Source organism: Rhinolophus ferrumequinum, chromosome 9 (genome assembly GCF_004115265.2).
Source record: "Rhinolophus ferrumequinum isolate MPI-CBG mRhiFer1 chromosome 9, mRhiFer1_v1.p, whole genome shotgun sequence".
In the NCBI taxonomy this organism is placed as follows: domain Eukaryota; kingdom Metazoa; phylum Chordata; class Mammalia; order Chiroptera; family Rhinolophidae; genus Rhinolophus; species Rhinolophus ferrumequinum.
In genome coordinates, this window is record NC_046292.1 from 33098716 (window position 1) to 33115509 (window position 16794).

The window sequence follows — 16794 nt, forward strand, 5'->3', positions numbered from 1 at the left end:
GTGTTGGCTAACATTTATTGCGTAGTTACTATGTGCCAAGCACTGTGTAATATTCTCTAAATTGATTACCCTAGCCTCACCACAACTGTACCAAATGTACAAAATACAGTTACCCCCATTTTATACATGGAGAACCTGAAGCCAAGAATGGTCAAGCAGCTTGCTCAAGGTCACCCACCAGTAAGGGGTGGCATCAGGACTTAAGCCCAATAAGTCTGGCTTCAGAACCTGCGCAGACTTCCCCTCAGCAGGACTTGTGGCCCGAATGCTGGGGGGACGGGTTTGCCCTGAGCTAACCACACCTTCTTTACCCACTGGGTCTGGCCTCAGTAGAGCTGCACGCTGAGCGCTACTGTTACAGATGACCCCAGCGGCATCTAGCATTTCAAACATGTAATTCACAGTCCTAGGGCTGTTGGGCGGGGCAGGGCAGGCACAGGCATGAACATATGGCTTGGCTCCATGTATTGTATGCTCACTACAGGAAGCTGACATTTCTGGACAAAAGGTGTCATCCCTGTGTCCTAAAAATGGCACGTTTACTTATTATCTTTGGGTTTTGGCATGGAGAGGAGATGAAAGATCTTTCACTTGCCAGATTAAACAATCAAGGGATCCCAACACGCTAGGGAACATTCCCAGAAAATCGGCTTCTGGCTAGGTCTCAGTCTTGCTCTACTATAGTGAGTCTCTTGTTTTCAAATTTGTTAAAAGGGAAGGTGGAGAGCGATAGTCTACATACGTCTAAGATAGCCCCCAGCATACCCAATTGTTTTAGTAATATTAACAGTTGACATTTATTGAACCCTTAGTGCCTACTGGGCACTGTGCTAAGCATTTCACATGAATTATCTTCACAGGATCCCAAGCAACTAGGTGCTGTCATTATCCTATTTTACAGATGAGAGAATACTGTTTGGAAATGTTAAGTGACTTGCCCAAGGTCACACAGCTATAAAGTGATGGAGCTAGACTTAACTTAGCTTTGTCGGTTTCTAAAGCATGCACTCCTAACCACCAAGCCCCTCCATGTAACCCTTCACTCAGCTCCAGACATCTTCCCTAACCTTCCCCTTGCACATGTGTCCTAGGTTTGGGTGAGTGATGGGGAGGACAAGGGCTTCTCTAGCCTCTTCTCTTTGTCAGAAAAGCAACCTCAATATACGTGCCAGTGACTACATGTGCTGGTGATGGTCAAGAATGGCATTTTTCCATCTGAAGGATAGCACATTCTCAGGCCTCCTCTCTATCCTAGGGCTGTGTCCTAAATAAAAGGACCCTCCTCTCTCCTGCATGAGCTTTTCTGGGCTTCACAATGTATGCAAGTGCTCCCACCCCACAATTAATTTAGTTAAATAGTGAAAGTGTCAAAACAATGGATTGATGAATTGATGACTACATGTATCTATCTATCTATCTATCTATCTATCTATCTATCTATCTATCTATCTAATCTATCTTATCTATCTATCTATCTATGAGTCCTATTATAATGAGGAGGCATTTATAGAATGCCCACACAGGTGACATTCTAAGCTCTGCAAAATGCTAATTATCATCCTTCCCTCCGGCCTCCCTTCTCCCAAATCAAGGGCAGTTTTAAGTCCTTCATCCTTTTTATTAGCTTGACTCGTTTTAGAAGTCTCTGGGAGTCATGATGGATGATCACCACCCTGGGTCTTAATCAGAAGTCCAAACACATACTCAACAGTAAGTACCTCCTTGCAATTTCTCAAAGACCAAGTAAAACCTTGTGTCATCTTCAAAGAACTCAATCAGCTCCAAAATGTTCCTTAAATAGGGAAAAATAGGAAGAAAGAGAAAAAAGGGGAAATGGTATTATATATTAAAGTCCATTTACAAATATACAATGAAAAAATATACATGCAATGCCCTGTAGCAGGGCAGAAATCAACTTGAAATCAGAATGCTTATTAAAGACCCATGTTTGAGAAGTAGCCAATGGTGTTAGCAAGATTCAGGTCACCTTATCTTTCCATAATGTTTAGTCTCTGGTGTTTTCACCAAGTCTGTGCTGTCAAACCCCAACCCTAAAACCCACTAGGTAGAGTTATAAAAAAGTCCCGGTCACATTAAACTGAATAAAATCTGCAGCCGACTGGAAGCAATTGCGGCTAATAACACTGAATAGTAGGTGTGTGTCCTGGAGGCAAGCAGCAAATAATTACTTGCCCTCCCTCTTGCCCATAAATCACGGGGCAGTATTTACATTGCCTGGAGAAAATGGAAACATCTGTCAAATAGACTTGGGGCCTAACGTGGGCACCGCTAGACCCTAACTGCTAAGCGCTGCTTAATGAAACGGCCGCGTTCCCGGCCACCATAGCACTTGTGGCCTTCCCCGGTGAGCACTCTCTGTCTGCCTGAGCATTATGGTGCTCTGCCAACAAGGTCGTCTTGTAACTCAGTAGGGAAGCCACCAGCCTGGATATCAGAGGTGTTGGGGGCTTTTTTCCTTTTAAAGAACGAAATAAACCAAGTAGAGTCTCTAATGCTGAACTCAGAAGCTGCCAGGCTGAAAATAAAAATCTGTCCCTCATAAAAAAAATGCTGACCACTTTGGGAGACACCAGGCTTTTACTAGTGTGAAGGCGTCCAAATAAGATGGCCAAAATGGCCTAATTTGAAAGAAGATTGTAGAGGCAGTGCCTGGAGTTAAATCAACAGCAGCCCCCATCCTCCAAGCTTAATGACAAAGCCATCAATACCGGGCCACTGGCTCCCTGCTGACCCTGCCATGGAGGGAAAGAGAGGGGGAAGCAGAGTCTTAGAGGTGACCCTGATTTAAAGCCACAGCGGGAGCACCACTCGTTTGGAGCTGGTGGTGAGCAGACTAAGACAGGGCTAGAGAGCACCTTGGCCCAGTTAACCGAGCACAGAGGGTTAGACCACATCTCAGGAGCCTCAGTGGAGCTGCACACATGTGACTGACTACCCTAGGAACAGGACACAGCAGCAAATATTCTTAATAGTTCTCATCATCCTCACCTATTCATTACAGTAGGTCCCTACAGGTTTCCACTAGGCAATCCTCAGTCAGCCGAGTTTCCACAGGCATTTGAAAGAAACAAAACCCCACTTTTTCCCAGGCACTAATTCAGATCACTTACTCTTCTAATTTGCCTGAATTGCTGATATTTATAGTATTTCAGCCTAAATGGGAGACAGCTTCTTTGCTGCTGCTGTTTTTCTCCTATCTTTTTTTAAACATTGAAAGATGGAAGGAGTTACACACAGTTGTGGGGGAAGGAGTGAGAGCTAAACCTGGGGTCAGGAGATGGTAAGAAATCGCCTCCTTCTCTGCTGCCAAGCATCCCCCAAGAGAAGCAGCAAGGAACCCGCCACTATACTCACTTGTTTCCTTGACACTGATAGAGCGTCTCCACCTCTCGAAATACCCTACTGCGACTGTGCCCTGCTTGTTTTTCAATGATCTGTGGGAAGAATAAAATCTGTCATCTATACCCATCTGACCTCAGAACACCCCTCAGCAGGTGGCCTCAGGGAGAACAAAAGGCCAAATTCAGCCCCAAATCACTTTCAAGCCTAAGTCTGGACTAGGCCTTGGTGACACAGGCACTGGCTCTGTCAGGAAAGCAACAGACTGGCCTGAAGGCTTTCCAGCATGGCTGGGTATTTGACTCTGGCCAAGCACAATACCTCGGAAGCTGCTGAGGTTGCTGTCCCCAGCTACCCAGGGGAGATGAGGCAGCCAGCAAGACAAAGAGCCATCTCCTCCCAGCTCCTACTCTGAGGGAATCTCATTCTGCCTTTAGGGTAAGAATTTACAAGCTCTACTGAAGGATCTTCTGGTGCTGGAGGAAGAGCAAGGGGGATGAAGGATACAGTGGAGAGGAACCAAAGCTCCAAGGCCCAGCTCAGACGCCACCTCTGCAGTTCTTCTGAGAATTTACCCTTTGGCAGGCACCGTATTAAGTCTTTAGGTACATAATCTCAGTTAATCCTTACAACACAATCCCAAAAGCCAGGAAGAGGTAAAATATTTTGCCCATAGTTCTGAAAGGTGGCAGGGCTGGAATTCAAGCCCAGAGCTGCCTCTGAAGCCCTTGCTATCCTATACATGCCTACATCCTACGTAGTTTCTCTCAGAGAACCTAGAGGCCTTGTCACTCCTACAATACTGTGGGCTGCGCCCCCTCCACACCCAAATGTGGAGATGCTTGACAAGTACTGACTGAAGAAATGGGTGAGCCAACAGATGAGCAGGTGGTTTACGCAGGGACTCGCTGACTCTGAACATCTCTCAAACCCATCCAGAGCCCAAACCATTGCAAGCAGAGCCTGTGGGCAAGTCTTCTGCAGAACTGGCTCCGCTTTATAGTCCCATGTGCAGAACGGGCAGCAGATGGTGACATCCTGTTCCTTCACTCCAAGAATGCAGTGTAGAATACTTCAAACTTCTCCAATACATCGTAGCACACACATCCAGGACCAATGTAATTTTCTAAATAAGTCTGTATCTGTTAATAAACCACTGGGCCCGTTTCCTGAGCAGTCAGTGAGGTGCAGTGCTGGGGCACAGAAACTATTCAACTCGTTCCTTCACCAAGCATTTCGGATCAAAGTCAGGAAGAACTTTCTAGCAGGCAAGCTATCCAGCAATAGCATAATTTTCTCTGAGGAGGAAATTATGAGGTGGGGGAGCATGACATGGACAGCTATTTGAGGAGTTATACAGGAAGTTCAGGACTAGATTATCTTGAAATTCCATTCCCACCATGAGACTCGGGTATTTATCAGTTGGATGCCAGTAGGAAAAGACCTAATAAAACCAAGTATTGTGGAGCCATGCTGGGACAAGTAGCCCATTTCTAGGGAGCTTTCAAAGACTAGAGAGACATGGGAAGAACTGCTGAAATCCAAGAATTGCCAAGCCAGGGTCCAGGGTTTGCCCAAAGATGCCAGGGTATATGGAGGAAGGGCCAGGTTTTCCTCTTGTGATCCAACCTTGAAGAAATAGGTCTGTCATCCACGAACGTATTCAGACCTTTGTCAATCAATTTACACTTGTTCTTTTTACTATGCTTAGGCAAATTTTTTAAAAAATCACTTTTAGTGTATCCTGATCTGTTTCCAAAAAGGAATTAAAGTAGTACTTTTGTTACCATGTGAAGCAACATTCCAGCAAAAAGGAACATGGCTTAGCAGAAGAGTTCTCCGTTATAAACCCACAGCTGGGACTATGGCCAATTGGCTAAAAGAAGAAACATTTCTTTCAGGAGTCAATGTGGCCGGGTTTCCCCACACGAGACAGTGCTTAGACTTAGTGCTTCTGGTGGATGTCTTGAAATCAGCTTGAATTACCCCCTTGGATTTAATAAGACCTTGTTTCCAGATCAGTGGTTTTCAAACTTTGGTGAGTATCAGAATCACCTGGGGAACTTGGTAAACCTACAACGGCCCTGGTGCAGGAAGCACACTTTGAGAAACACTGCTCTAGATCCATCCGTTCTTCCATGGGACGTCAGCAGATGGAGCGCAGAGGGTGGAGTGAGCCTCTCCAAGGTCACGCAGCTAGAAGCAGCCTCTCCTGCCACAGACCTGAGTGGTCTGGCTCATTATCATGACAGTCTACATCACTGGCATAGCATTCTGTAATTTGTAAAGTGTTTCTACTTCCACCAGTCCTTTTTCATAATCATCGTCATAACCACTCCATGAAACAGGAAGGGTAGATATTGTTACCTTCATTTGAGAGACATGGGAACTTAGGCTCAAGGAGGTTCAGTGACTTGCCCAAAGTCAAATAGTTATAGTTTGTCAAAACAGAGATTCACGTAGGCCTTCTAATTCCAAATCTGGTTGTCTACTCCCTGAGCTAACTGCATTTGTCAGAATAATAAGCTGCAGCTTACTATGAGCCAGGCTTTGTTCTAAGCACTTTACACATATTGACTTATTTAATCCTCACAACAATACTATATAGGTTCTATTATTGCTTCCATTTTACAGATGAGGAAACTGAAGGACAGAAAGGTTATATAACTTGTCCAATGTTACACAGCAAATAAGTAGAAAAACCAACATTTGCATCCAACAAATACAGCTTCAGTGCCCCGATTCTTATTGAGCCACCATTTTGGGGAACATGAAATTTATTTGGTTTAGGACTGAGTATTTGCAAAGTAAAGCCTGGCATCCAGATGAGACACTCACTTTGACAGCATACTCTTTGCCATTCTGCAGGCTCACGGCACCTTGAACTTTGGCATAGGCTCCTTCTCCAAGCAATTCGGAGGTCAACTTGTACACATCTAGGGGTGAAATGGATGAGAGGAATAAGATGAGTCAGCTTTTGCAAGCTAAGATGGAAAGAAGAGCTTGTCACTCAGCTTCCCCAATCTGACAACAGAGGCGAATGATCACTCCACAGTGACGAGGAAGACCATTAGCTTTCCCGGCAGTCTCTGGATTCAGGTTCTCAGTAACCAGACCACAGCGAACGCATCCCGTTCCCCATTTTAGAGATGAGGTCAGTGAAAGAGATTGAATTTGGCACATATTTCCTGAGAAACTACTATGTGCCAGACAGCATATGAGACTCATAATAGGGATAGAGTGAGGAATAAAATATAGTCCCTGCCCTTTGAGGGGCACAGTCCATTTACACAGTGACCTCAGAATAAACCAGGCAGTGGGAAGTACTATTACAGAGAGACAAGACACAGTAAAAAGGAGTTCCAGGAAGGGAAAGGTTATGTCTGTTCAGGGAATCTGGGGGATCTTATAGAAGGAGTGTGATCATTTCTTTACTCATTTGCTGAGCACCTACTATGTGCCCAGCTCTGTGCTAGGGATTGGTGATACAAAGGAGAATAAAGCACTGTTTTATTTTATACCACACACAAAGGAAGTCATTGGAGGTTTTTGAGAAGTTTCCAGAAGTCACCCACAGGAAACAGGAGACAGATGTAGATGCAAATAGATGCCTCGAGGTTTTTAGGATGCTGAGTCAGAGCGGTTCTAACAGGGTAATAGGCCTGGGTTTAAAAAACATTTAGGTGACCTGCCCAAGCTCATAAATAGCACCAGCTCTTTGAGCCCCTTCCAAAGAAAGCCACACCTCCATCACGGCCTCTGCCAAGCTGACTTCCTCCTCCCTTGGTCTCCATTCCTCAGCTCTTTCCTCTCAAGGCAGCCTAGCACTTAAACCCACAGACTGAACAGAATACTTTTTAACCATGAAATTAGATTTTATCACTCTGAGTCATGAGACACCCTATAATTGCACAAGCCATCCTTGAATAACAGGAAATATTCTCATGTTCATCGAAAGAGTAAGGCCTGTTGATTTGGAAACTATTCTACAAAACTTGGGACTTTTGTCTATCCTTCCTCTCCTTACTATGCACCCCCACCCCCAGATCCCACCCCACACACACATCTACTGTTTGAGTTAAAGACAAACAAACAGACAAAACCCTGCACTAAGTACCTTCTTGGTTTCATCACGGTTTGGTCTTGCAGCTGTTTATGAGAATACACACTGTTGTAAGTATTTTAAATGACATGCTTCATTCACAATGGTATTAACCTTTGGTATTAGCCTTTTACACGTCAGGATAGGTTGGTGGTTGGAGGGCCAATATTCCTGACTCAGAAAGGGCTTGTGATTAGAACCACTCTACAAAATAATCAATTCATTAGTGTATCTGCAATATTGCAAAGAGGGACCAGGAGGGGAAACTATTTCAGGTCTCACGTGAAAGGAATAACATAGATGAAGGGGGCATGTCACTCCTAGGAGTAGCTACCGATCCTTTCAGTCCTTTGCAGAAGTGTCCAGTGAGTCATTTCATCCTATCATGTGCCCATGGGTAACAGGACCAGCCCTGAGCTTGGTGCCTCACACGCAGAGTGTGTTCAAACTGTCTGATGACCCAATATTGTGGCACCTGAACACAACATTCCCTCTTAAAATGGAGTCAAACTCATACAGCAAAGTAGCTGCAATCTCTAGGAGTCAAGTTCTTTGCTTCTAGAAGATTGAAGTTTCATTTGCAGCCATGGTCCTTAGTGCTCTCTGTTCCTCATTCATGGTTATTCTAACTCTCAGCAGCCCCTCTAGGAAGAGCTGAGAGAAAGATCACATCTGAAAAGGAGCTGAAACACACCCGGCAATTTCCTTTCATGTATAACTATGATAGACTGGCCTTTCTGTCCCCCGACAAAGTGCTGAAACATTCAGAGGAGGCCTGTGCATCATCCAGGGGCTCTCTCTCTCTCTCTCTCTCTCTCTCTCTCTCTCTCTCTCTCTCTCTCTCTCTCTCTCTCTCTCTCTCTCTCTCTGTCACTCCTTTGTGTAAACTCTCTCACCCCTATCTTTCATCCCTACCACACACATAACCCTGAGCTACCTCTAAGATGACGCAGACCCTATGATCTAACCGGTGGGCTTCCAGGATGCTCCTCCCGTCTTGGGGAGCCACACGCCCTGACCTAAGAGAGTTGTGTAACCGACCTTCAAACTTTCCTGGCAAGGAGTCAGTGGTCCGGGCCTTCCGCTTCTTCTTCTTTCTCTTGTCACTTTCTGCAATGGGAAGGGGTTCACTGCTGCCCATCTCTGGGAGAAAAGAGGAGATGTAAGGGAAATATCACGGTACCGATCAAGCTATAAGTTCACCTATATAAAGCCCTGGGGGGACCCAGGAGCTTTACACTGACGGTTTTTGAATATCTGTGAGGACTATTGATTTGTTTTGACCCAAGAGGCAAAACTAAAGGCAAAACCATTATAGGAGATCATTAATTGTGCAAAGAACTCAGACAGAGAGGCTAGATTAAAAGAGTATAGCAGAAGCCTGCTTTAACCAAGCTCATTAGCACATGGATTTAGATCTGCCACCAAACTATAGTCCCCAAACGGAACAATGAATTCATAGGCAGAATCCCACCTGTGACATCCTCCAGCCTCAGCACCAGAAAGGCAGGACCCAAGGAGCTAAGCATATGATTGCAAATGAAATCATATGCTCAGTAACCTCCCTGTGTGGATGTGCATGGGATTCAAAAGGCCTTCAGCAGACGGAGATCGCCTCTGGGAAGGTACGATAGGGTAGGAATGGGTTTGAGGATGGCCCTAGAGTACTTCATGTCTAAGAGCACAGACCTGAGTGCCTCCTTGGCTCCTTATTTGAGAAGATGCAGGTAGGGCCCACTCAGAAGTCCACGGTTGACAGGTCTATACCATATGCTACTGGATGAGGTCATTTACTGCAAAACGTTATCACTCACTGGCAAGCACCTCCCTTGTCAAACGGAGGATTTGGGAGGCAGATGTTCGGACATTGGGCAGATTGGGCAGGATAAAGTAGGGACAGAAAGAATAAGCAGGAAACTGAGAGGGGGAAAAAGAAAAAGAGGAACAATGAGCTAGCGCCCAATCATAGTACTGTTTCTGAGACACTCTAGTAAGGGCCTTCCCCTGTTAAAGATAAATTACTTATAAAACATGTCATGCCCCTGATCCAGATGGAACCTTAATACTCTTTGCCTGCAGTTAGAAATAATAAGATTTCTCTGAAGTCTCTGGGTCTAAATCCCCACCAGGGTGATTAAACCTTAACATCCTCCTAAAATAGAGGCACTCGAGTGCTGATGGGGCATATAGTGTGAGAGACTTTTAGACCAACCTTCAGTAAACACAGGCTCTGGGTTGTTGGATTTTTTTTTCCCTGAGAGATTTTGAAATGGAAGCTGGCTCTTTGCCCATTGAGGGAAAAGGCCCACTCTCTTCTCAGAGGACCCCAGCTGAACACAACCAGAGAAATGGCAAGTCTGCTCAGGAAGATTGATTAGAGCTGCTGCACGTCTTCTACATACTGTTCTCAGAAGCAAGCACACAACAGCCATTAGGAGAAAGCACACAGCACCACGGTCCTTTTCAACACCACAATCCAGAAAGCATGGTCAGGCAGCCAAGTAGCTGACAGCTCAATTTAGGTGCATTCTTCCTTTCATTTTTAGGATCTGATGACAGATTTTCAATTATACTTTACAGAACAGATAAACACATGGATAAAAGTAGTCCACAGAGGCTCTCAAAATATTACTCTAGCCAGCAGCTTCAAGCACAAGATATATCTGGGGACTGTAACATGCTATGAAGTCAAAGAATTAAACTTAAATATCAGCACCCAAGTATCCACCTTCACCAAGGTATATTAACAGGAAAAAAGATGTTCAACATAGTGAGAAATTCCACAGAAATAAAATACAGGGTCACTCATCTTCAGGAGCTTAGGGTGAGAGCATTGGCCATTGGGACAGCAGGCCAAAGAGGGACCACTATCCCTCTTGCCCTACCCTGTGTGCAGTCCAGTGTCAACCCTCATCCCATTTTTTTCTCACCAGCACTGCAAGCTAAATGCAGAGTAGACAGATTTTAGATTCACTTCTCTTTCTCCTTCCCCTGCCCATACTCTGACAGAGGGCCTAAGGACAAGCAAAACAGCCAATAGGCAGGCAATGGAGAGAAGCAGCAAGAGGGCTGGCGGCATGATAACTCCCAGGGGATGCTCAGATATACTTACGACTCCAGCTAGAAAACCCTGCTAGCCGCAATTTATACTTGGTTTTCACCACAGCAGGGCTGAGAGAGCCTCTTGTGGAAGAAGCATACCCCTAAGCACCGCCGCACACTCAGTATTAGATTTTACGGTTTCACACGCAAAAAGATAGAGTACCTGGTCTATTCTGCATGGATTTCATTGGAAGAGGGTATGCCAGAAGGGACAAATGGTTAAGACTTTCCTTGGAAACTGAACTTGTTGAAGGAGAGTTGTTTTTGAAACTAGGAAGAAAAAAATGTAGGAAGACAGTGAAGTGAAAAAAAATGCTTAACTTCCCTTGTTTGTACAGGGGGAGGGGGAAGGGAGAAATGTCACAATCTTACCAAGGGCTTGATAGCTCCCCCTCGGGAGCCTGTCCATACTCTATTTTATCACTAGCAGGGTCTGTGGGTCCTTAATTTATTATGTATGCAATCATTTGATATAAACTTCTCCAGAATGCAAGGTTTCACAATCAAACTGGTCCTTAGCTTGCCTCCTTCCCTTGGCCTAAGAATTCTTGGCCATCAAAACCCATTTCAAGGGGTGGCCGGTTAGCTCAGTTGGTTAGAGCATGGTGCTAATAACACCAAGGCTGCTGGTTCGATCCCAGCATGGGCTTCTGTGAGCTGTGCCCTCCTTAAAAAAAACAAACAAAACAAACAACCCATCTCAAAAGTCACCTTCCCTTTGCAGGAATTAAGGTTTGTGCAAACACTGTTAGGCACTCTGCAAATAGATGGAATTACTAACCAGTACTAGAAGTCAGTGCTCCACCCTCTGCTCCCAAACACCCTGCTGGCAACTCTATTAGAGCACTGATTTTATGTGGCCTTGAGCTCTCCTCAATGCTCCTAAAGGCCAGGACTCTTGCCGGCTCATCTCTGCATCTCCTGTGTCAGTCAAATATCAGCCATCAGAAAATGTGCACAGAAATGAAACTGATATGAAATGATGCAGATTCAGTGAATGTCACCCAGGCCCTTTAAGTACAAAGTGAACACACTGAAAGAAATATGGGTACACCTTTGCCCCACCAGACAATGCAAAGGAAAGCTATTCAGTTTTATGAAGTCCCAACTTCCTCTCAAAAAAAGCCCTATGACCCAGAAGGTTTTAAACTTTCTAGCAAGAAGCCTGGTCCTTGCTATAGGATTGGGCAATATGTCCCTTCAGAGAAGGAAGTGATCCAACCACCCACCTGGCTCCTGCATAGAGAGAGGGCCCCAGAGAGCCCACAGAGCAGATGAGGAGGGGCTGAGGAGTCTCACCCAGTGGGAACAGATATTCCTGACATGCAAGTACCGATCCACCATTCTCTGCCCAAGCTGACCCCAAGGCACCTCCTGAAAGAACTGTCATTTCTCCATGAAGTCTTATGAGCTACAATGGCCCCAAAGTCACCAGCTCTGTTCTCCATATTTTGGTAGAGCTTACAGAGAACTAACTAGCTCCTACGTCCGGTACGTGATACCAGAGATGATCGATCATTTTCCCCACTAAGAACAAGACCTTGCTGGCTAACTCAGTTCCTAACTCAACTCATGCTCCTCTCCTAAGCACTCTAGAGTTCTTTTCTATGATTCACTTTTCTATAAGTTCAACCTGTAGGACTTATTTCCTTTAGTCACAGAGCTTTCTAGAAAGAAAGAGCAAGCTGATGAGTATAATTACCAATTCAGCTGCTTTTTCAGTCCTCAGCTGGCTGAGGGCCCCCAAACAAATGGAGAACTGAGAAAATGAAAGGAAACTGAGGCAACGAAAGGAAGGGAGATGGACACTCTTAAGGAAGAGGCCAAGACGAAGAAGTGTGAGACAGAGGAGGAGGCAGTCAGGAGGAACCTGGGGAGACTGAACCCAGAACATTTGCTTCTCTGAAGTCGTACAATAGTAGTTAGAGTACACACATGCTTATATGGTGCTTACCAAATGCCAGGCAATGTGTTAAGTACTTTCCAGGTACAACATTTTACATATACTAACTTATTTAATCTTCACAACTCTATGAGGTAAGTATAATTATTATCCACGTTTTACAGATGAAGAAACTGAGGTACAAAGAGACTACATAATCGGCCCATGGTCACGTAGCTAGTAAGTGGCAGAGCTAGGATTTACATCTAGGTAGTCTGGCTCAGAATTCAAGATTTAAACTATTACACTATATTTAAACACTAATGATGAAAGGCAGAAGGGGGTAGCCAGTCAGTGTTAGCCAGACACCAACAAGAATGCTTCTATTTGGAAACCTTAGCACAGAGCTTCCCTACTGATGTGCTGTGAATGAGATATTGATCCTCTCATCAGGCTGAACAATATCATTTTCTATGTGTACTATGATGTCAAAAAGGTTGGGCAACACTGCTCTAGCTTACATAAATGCAAGGGCTTTATTATCACCTTATCCTTACTGTATTAATCTGAAACCTAATTTATCAGAAGTTTCTTCTTGCTCTGAGATAGCTTTGTATTTTGTGTTTTGGCATATAATGTAGGATGAGCTACAAACCGGTCCAACCACCTTATTTCATGGCAGTTCTAGTATCGGGTACGAGGCTACATTCTTCCTCTGACAGACCTATTAGTTGGTTGATTTGGTTTCCGATGATATCATATGATATGAAGGGGAGAAGGCCAAGGAAAGGGTATACTCAAACAGAGGCTTGTCAAATTTAACACGTGATGGACAAAAGGAGCCACCTGTGAAATCAGCTCAATCAAAGGACAGTCTGTAAGTGTGACTCCAAGGGCTAAGATAGTTCACAGGCTTTTCCCAAGAGTGTGTGTAGCAAGTCTGGGCAGCATTATGCAGATTGCAGTGTCTCACTCGACTACAGTAAAGGAAGTGAGGCCCACGAAGGTGCCAGCAGGGTAGTGATTCACAACAGGCTTCAAACAGAGTTGGGATAGTAAGATTCTTAGAGGTAAAAGGTCTAGATTCAGGCCCATCTTCCTCCTCTGTTTTGATTCTGGGATCATCAGCAGCCTTCAGACCTGTTGCTGCATCTCCTGGTGGAAGGAATGACAAGAGGAAGGGCAGAAGGGGTAAAGGAAATGTGTGTTTAAGAAATGGCAAGCAGGAAAACAGAACTACCATATGATCTAGCAATTCCACTTCTGGGTATTTGTCTGAAGAAAACAAAAACACTAACTTGAAAGATATATGTACCCCCATGTTCACTATAATAGTTACATTATTACACTAGCCAAGATATGGAAACAACCTAAATGTCCATCAATGAATGAATGGATAAAGAAAATGTGTGTGTGTGTGTGTGTGTGTGTGTGTGTGTGTGTGTGTACACACACACAATGGAATATTAAGTCATGAAAAGAATGAAATCTTGCCATTTGCAACAGCACAGATGGACCTAGAGGGTATTATGCTAAGTGAAATAAGTCAGACAGAGAAAAGCAAATACTATATGACCTCACATGTGGAATCTAAAGCAAAAACAGAACAAAAAAATAAAACTAAGCTCATAGATACAGAGAACAGACTGGTGGTTGCCAGAGGTGGGGAGTCAGTAAAATGGGTGAAGGGAGTCAAAAGGTACAAACTTCCAGTTATAAAATAAGTAAGTCATGGGGATGTAATGTACAGCATGCCAGCTATAGTTAGTAATACTGTATTGTATATTTGAAAGTTGCTAAGACAGTAGATCTTAAAAAGGGCTCATCACAAGAAAAAAATAATTCTGTAACCATGTATGGTGACAGATGTTAACTAGACTTACTGTAATCATTTTGTAATATATGCCAATACTGAATGATTATTGTTGTACACCTGAAACTAATATAATGTTGTATGTCAATTATACCTCAATTTAAAACAAAATAGCAAGCAGAAATAAAGGAGCAAAGGATTGGGTGTGTGTGAGCAGCACAGTATAAAAAGCTGAAAAAGGCAAGCTGAGGTCAGGTCACCCCAGCTTATGGCTGACAAGGCCCTCGTGTCTGGTCCCTATCTACTTTCCAGCCTCACTAACCAATGGGCAGCCATTCTTGCAAGTAAAAATGAAAACAGTGGCCAGTGCAGCTGGCAGTTCAAACATCCCACCAGCGCGTCTCCTTCCGGCGGCCACTGTACTTTGGTAGGCAGCAGAAAAGCTTCACGAGCACTCCCATTTTGTCACACAGAATATTAAAAAGATGTACACTCAAGGGTTGAGAGTCCATAAAATTAATAATTTGTACTGCTTCATCCAGGATATTCTCGAGTGAAAACGGCATTTTGGAAAACCTCTGAGTGGCAGGAGTGGAGGACACAGTGACCGCCAGTACACGTTGGTGCCGCTGCCTTGAGGCGCGTGGGGCAGCAGCGATGTTGCCTGCTGCTGCTTTCCAACGACAGGTAACATCTGGGTACCATGATGAAAACAGTCTGACTGTCGGTACTCTGGAAGGCTTTCACAGAGCACACTGGTGAACCACGTTCCAGGCAGTGGGGGCGGGCTGTGTACAAGTAGAGTGTGTTTTAGGGACATCGAACTGGCTGTGATGTGCGGCCACAACTGGTGGCCGGAGAGCAACCGAAGAATGCAGTGAGGCTGCTGCAACAAGGCAAGGAAGGCCTGTAACTGAGGTGGGGACAGAAAGGAAGACAAAGAGGTGTGAGAATGAAGCAACAGAGGCAGAACTGGTCCTTTTCCTGACAAACGACTGGAGATGGTGGACGAGTCAAAGACGACCACCCTCTGTGCCTGCTCTCTCTGTCCACTGCCTAGCACAGAACCAGGCACACAGGAAGACCTCAGTAGATGTTTACTAACCAAAGTCAAGTAGCCATAAGAGCAGTAGTACCATCAAAGACGGGGAGAATCCAGGAAGGGAAGGTGGTTGGGGACGGAGAGCCGGAGAAGACAGTGTGCTGCTGGGAAGCTTCAGATGAAGAAAGACGACGCAGCAGCCAAGTACGAAAACTCGCAGATCAGGCTAAAAATCATTCTCACCTAGGCTTCATCTGACCCAATCTACAAATGAGGCATTATTTATAACCTGCCAGGCATGACACAGCCTTAGGTTGGAGTGTCACACAGAATACTTCAAAATAGCATCGTATATGTCACATATTTTTAAGTTTAAAGAAAACCTGAAAACACATCTCAAACCATTATTAACAATGGTTATTTGGGAGGACCAAATTGGGTGTGTATAAAATTTTACTTTTTATACTGCTGGTGTATTTGATTTTGTTTTATTACAATATGGTTGTTTTACTTTTATAATTAAAAGTAAATAAATACATTTTACTTACTGCATGTTTTTCCTTATGAGCCTCTCTGCCATTTTATTATGGTAGAAACGTACTCCTCCTTATTAAGTAACTGTTTTAGGCGTGCCAGGCAGCCCAGCTAATCCTAGCTGCCCAACTGAATACTGAAATCTCTAACCCACCCCTTTCTCTGGAAATAGGTAATTTCAACCTGAAGCAATCAAAAAGGCTAAGTAAATATATATCCAATCTTACCTAAAGCTTTGTCCAACTTTTGGAAAGCGAATCCTCTATAAACTTGAAATTCCAAGTGAAATAATGCTTCTGCCAGGGGGTTGCTGTCTTCCAGTCATAAGAAGTGTTTCAATGGTCTCTGTATGTAGCAGACATCCTTCAGTTCTCCATTGGCCTCGGCTTCATCGTATCTGGCATGAAAAGCTTCAAAAAGCAGAAACAGAAACAATATAAAAATGCTGACTTCTTTAAAAGAACCAGAGAAAATAAAGATCAACCTAAGTGTTCCCCAAACCTACGTATTACATTACTAAGTAGATATACACAAGGCAATCACAGATTTCCAATCTTTAAAGTCAGACATTTGAGCATTTGAAAGTGTTGATACTGAGCATTTGATGATTTAACAAGGGTCTGAGTAAAAGTTTTCAGATTCTGTTTTCACTGTAGGATTCCAGAACCAAAAAGACATAACTGGACGTGGAGGAAGATATGGACTCCTCTGTTTGCTGAGGAGTCTCATGTAGAAAGTAAAAGCTGACACTTCTCTGTTGTCCAAGTCGCACAGGCAAGAGACAACAGAGACAGAAAAATAAAGTAGATGCTGACAGTAGCAGGTGGCATGAATGGGAACAAGGTTTTATGCCAAATGCATAATTATTGCTAGTTTTCTATCTGCCCACTGCTATTTTTAATCTTGTGGCTCTAGCTGTCGTGTGTCAAAATTGATTTGTGACTTTCTCTACAAGATGA

At 44.2% G+C, this 16794-nt stretch overlaps 1 protein-coding gene across 1 annotated transcript in view; it reads right to left on the reverse strand.

The window, feature by feature from the left end:
- The window catches only part of MKNK1 (MAPK interacting serine/threonine kinase 1), a 38251-nt gene that overhangs the window by 13688 nt on the left and 7769 nt on the right, over positions 1-16794 (reverse strand). The window contains exons 2-6 of the mRNA XM_033113643.1: positions 16063-16245; positions 8504-8605; positions 6199-6296; positions 3376-3455; positions 1719-1792 (exon numbers count right to left, since the gene is read on the reverse strand). Of these exons, the coding sequence (XP_032969534.1) occupies positions 1719-1792; positions 3376-3455; positions 6199-6296; positions 8504-8603 (352 nt within the window). The 5' untranslated portion in view covers positions 8604-8605; positions 16063-16245. The remainder of the gene's footprint in view (positions 1-1718; positions 1793-3375; positions 3456-6198; positions 6297-8503; positions 8606-16062; positions 16246-16794) is intronic.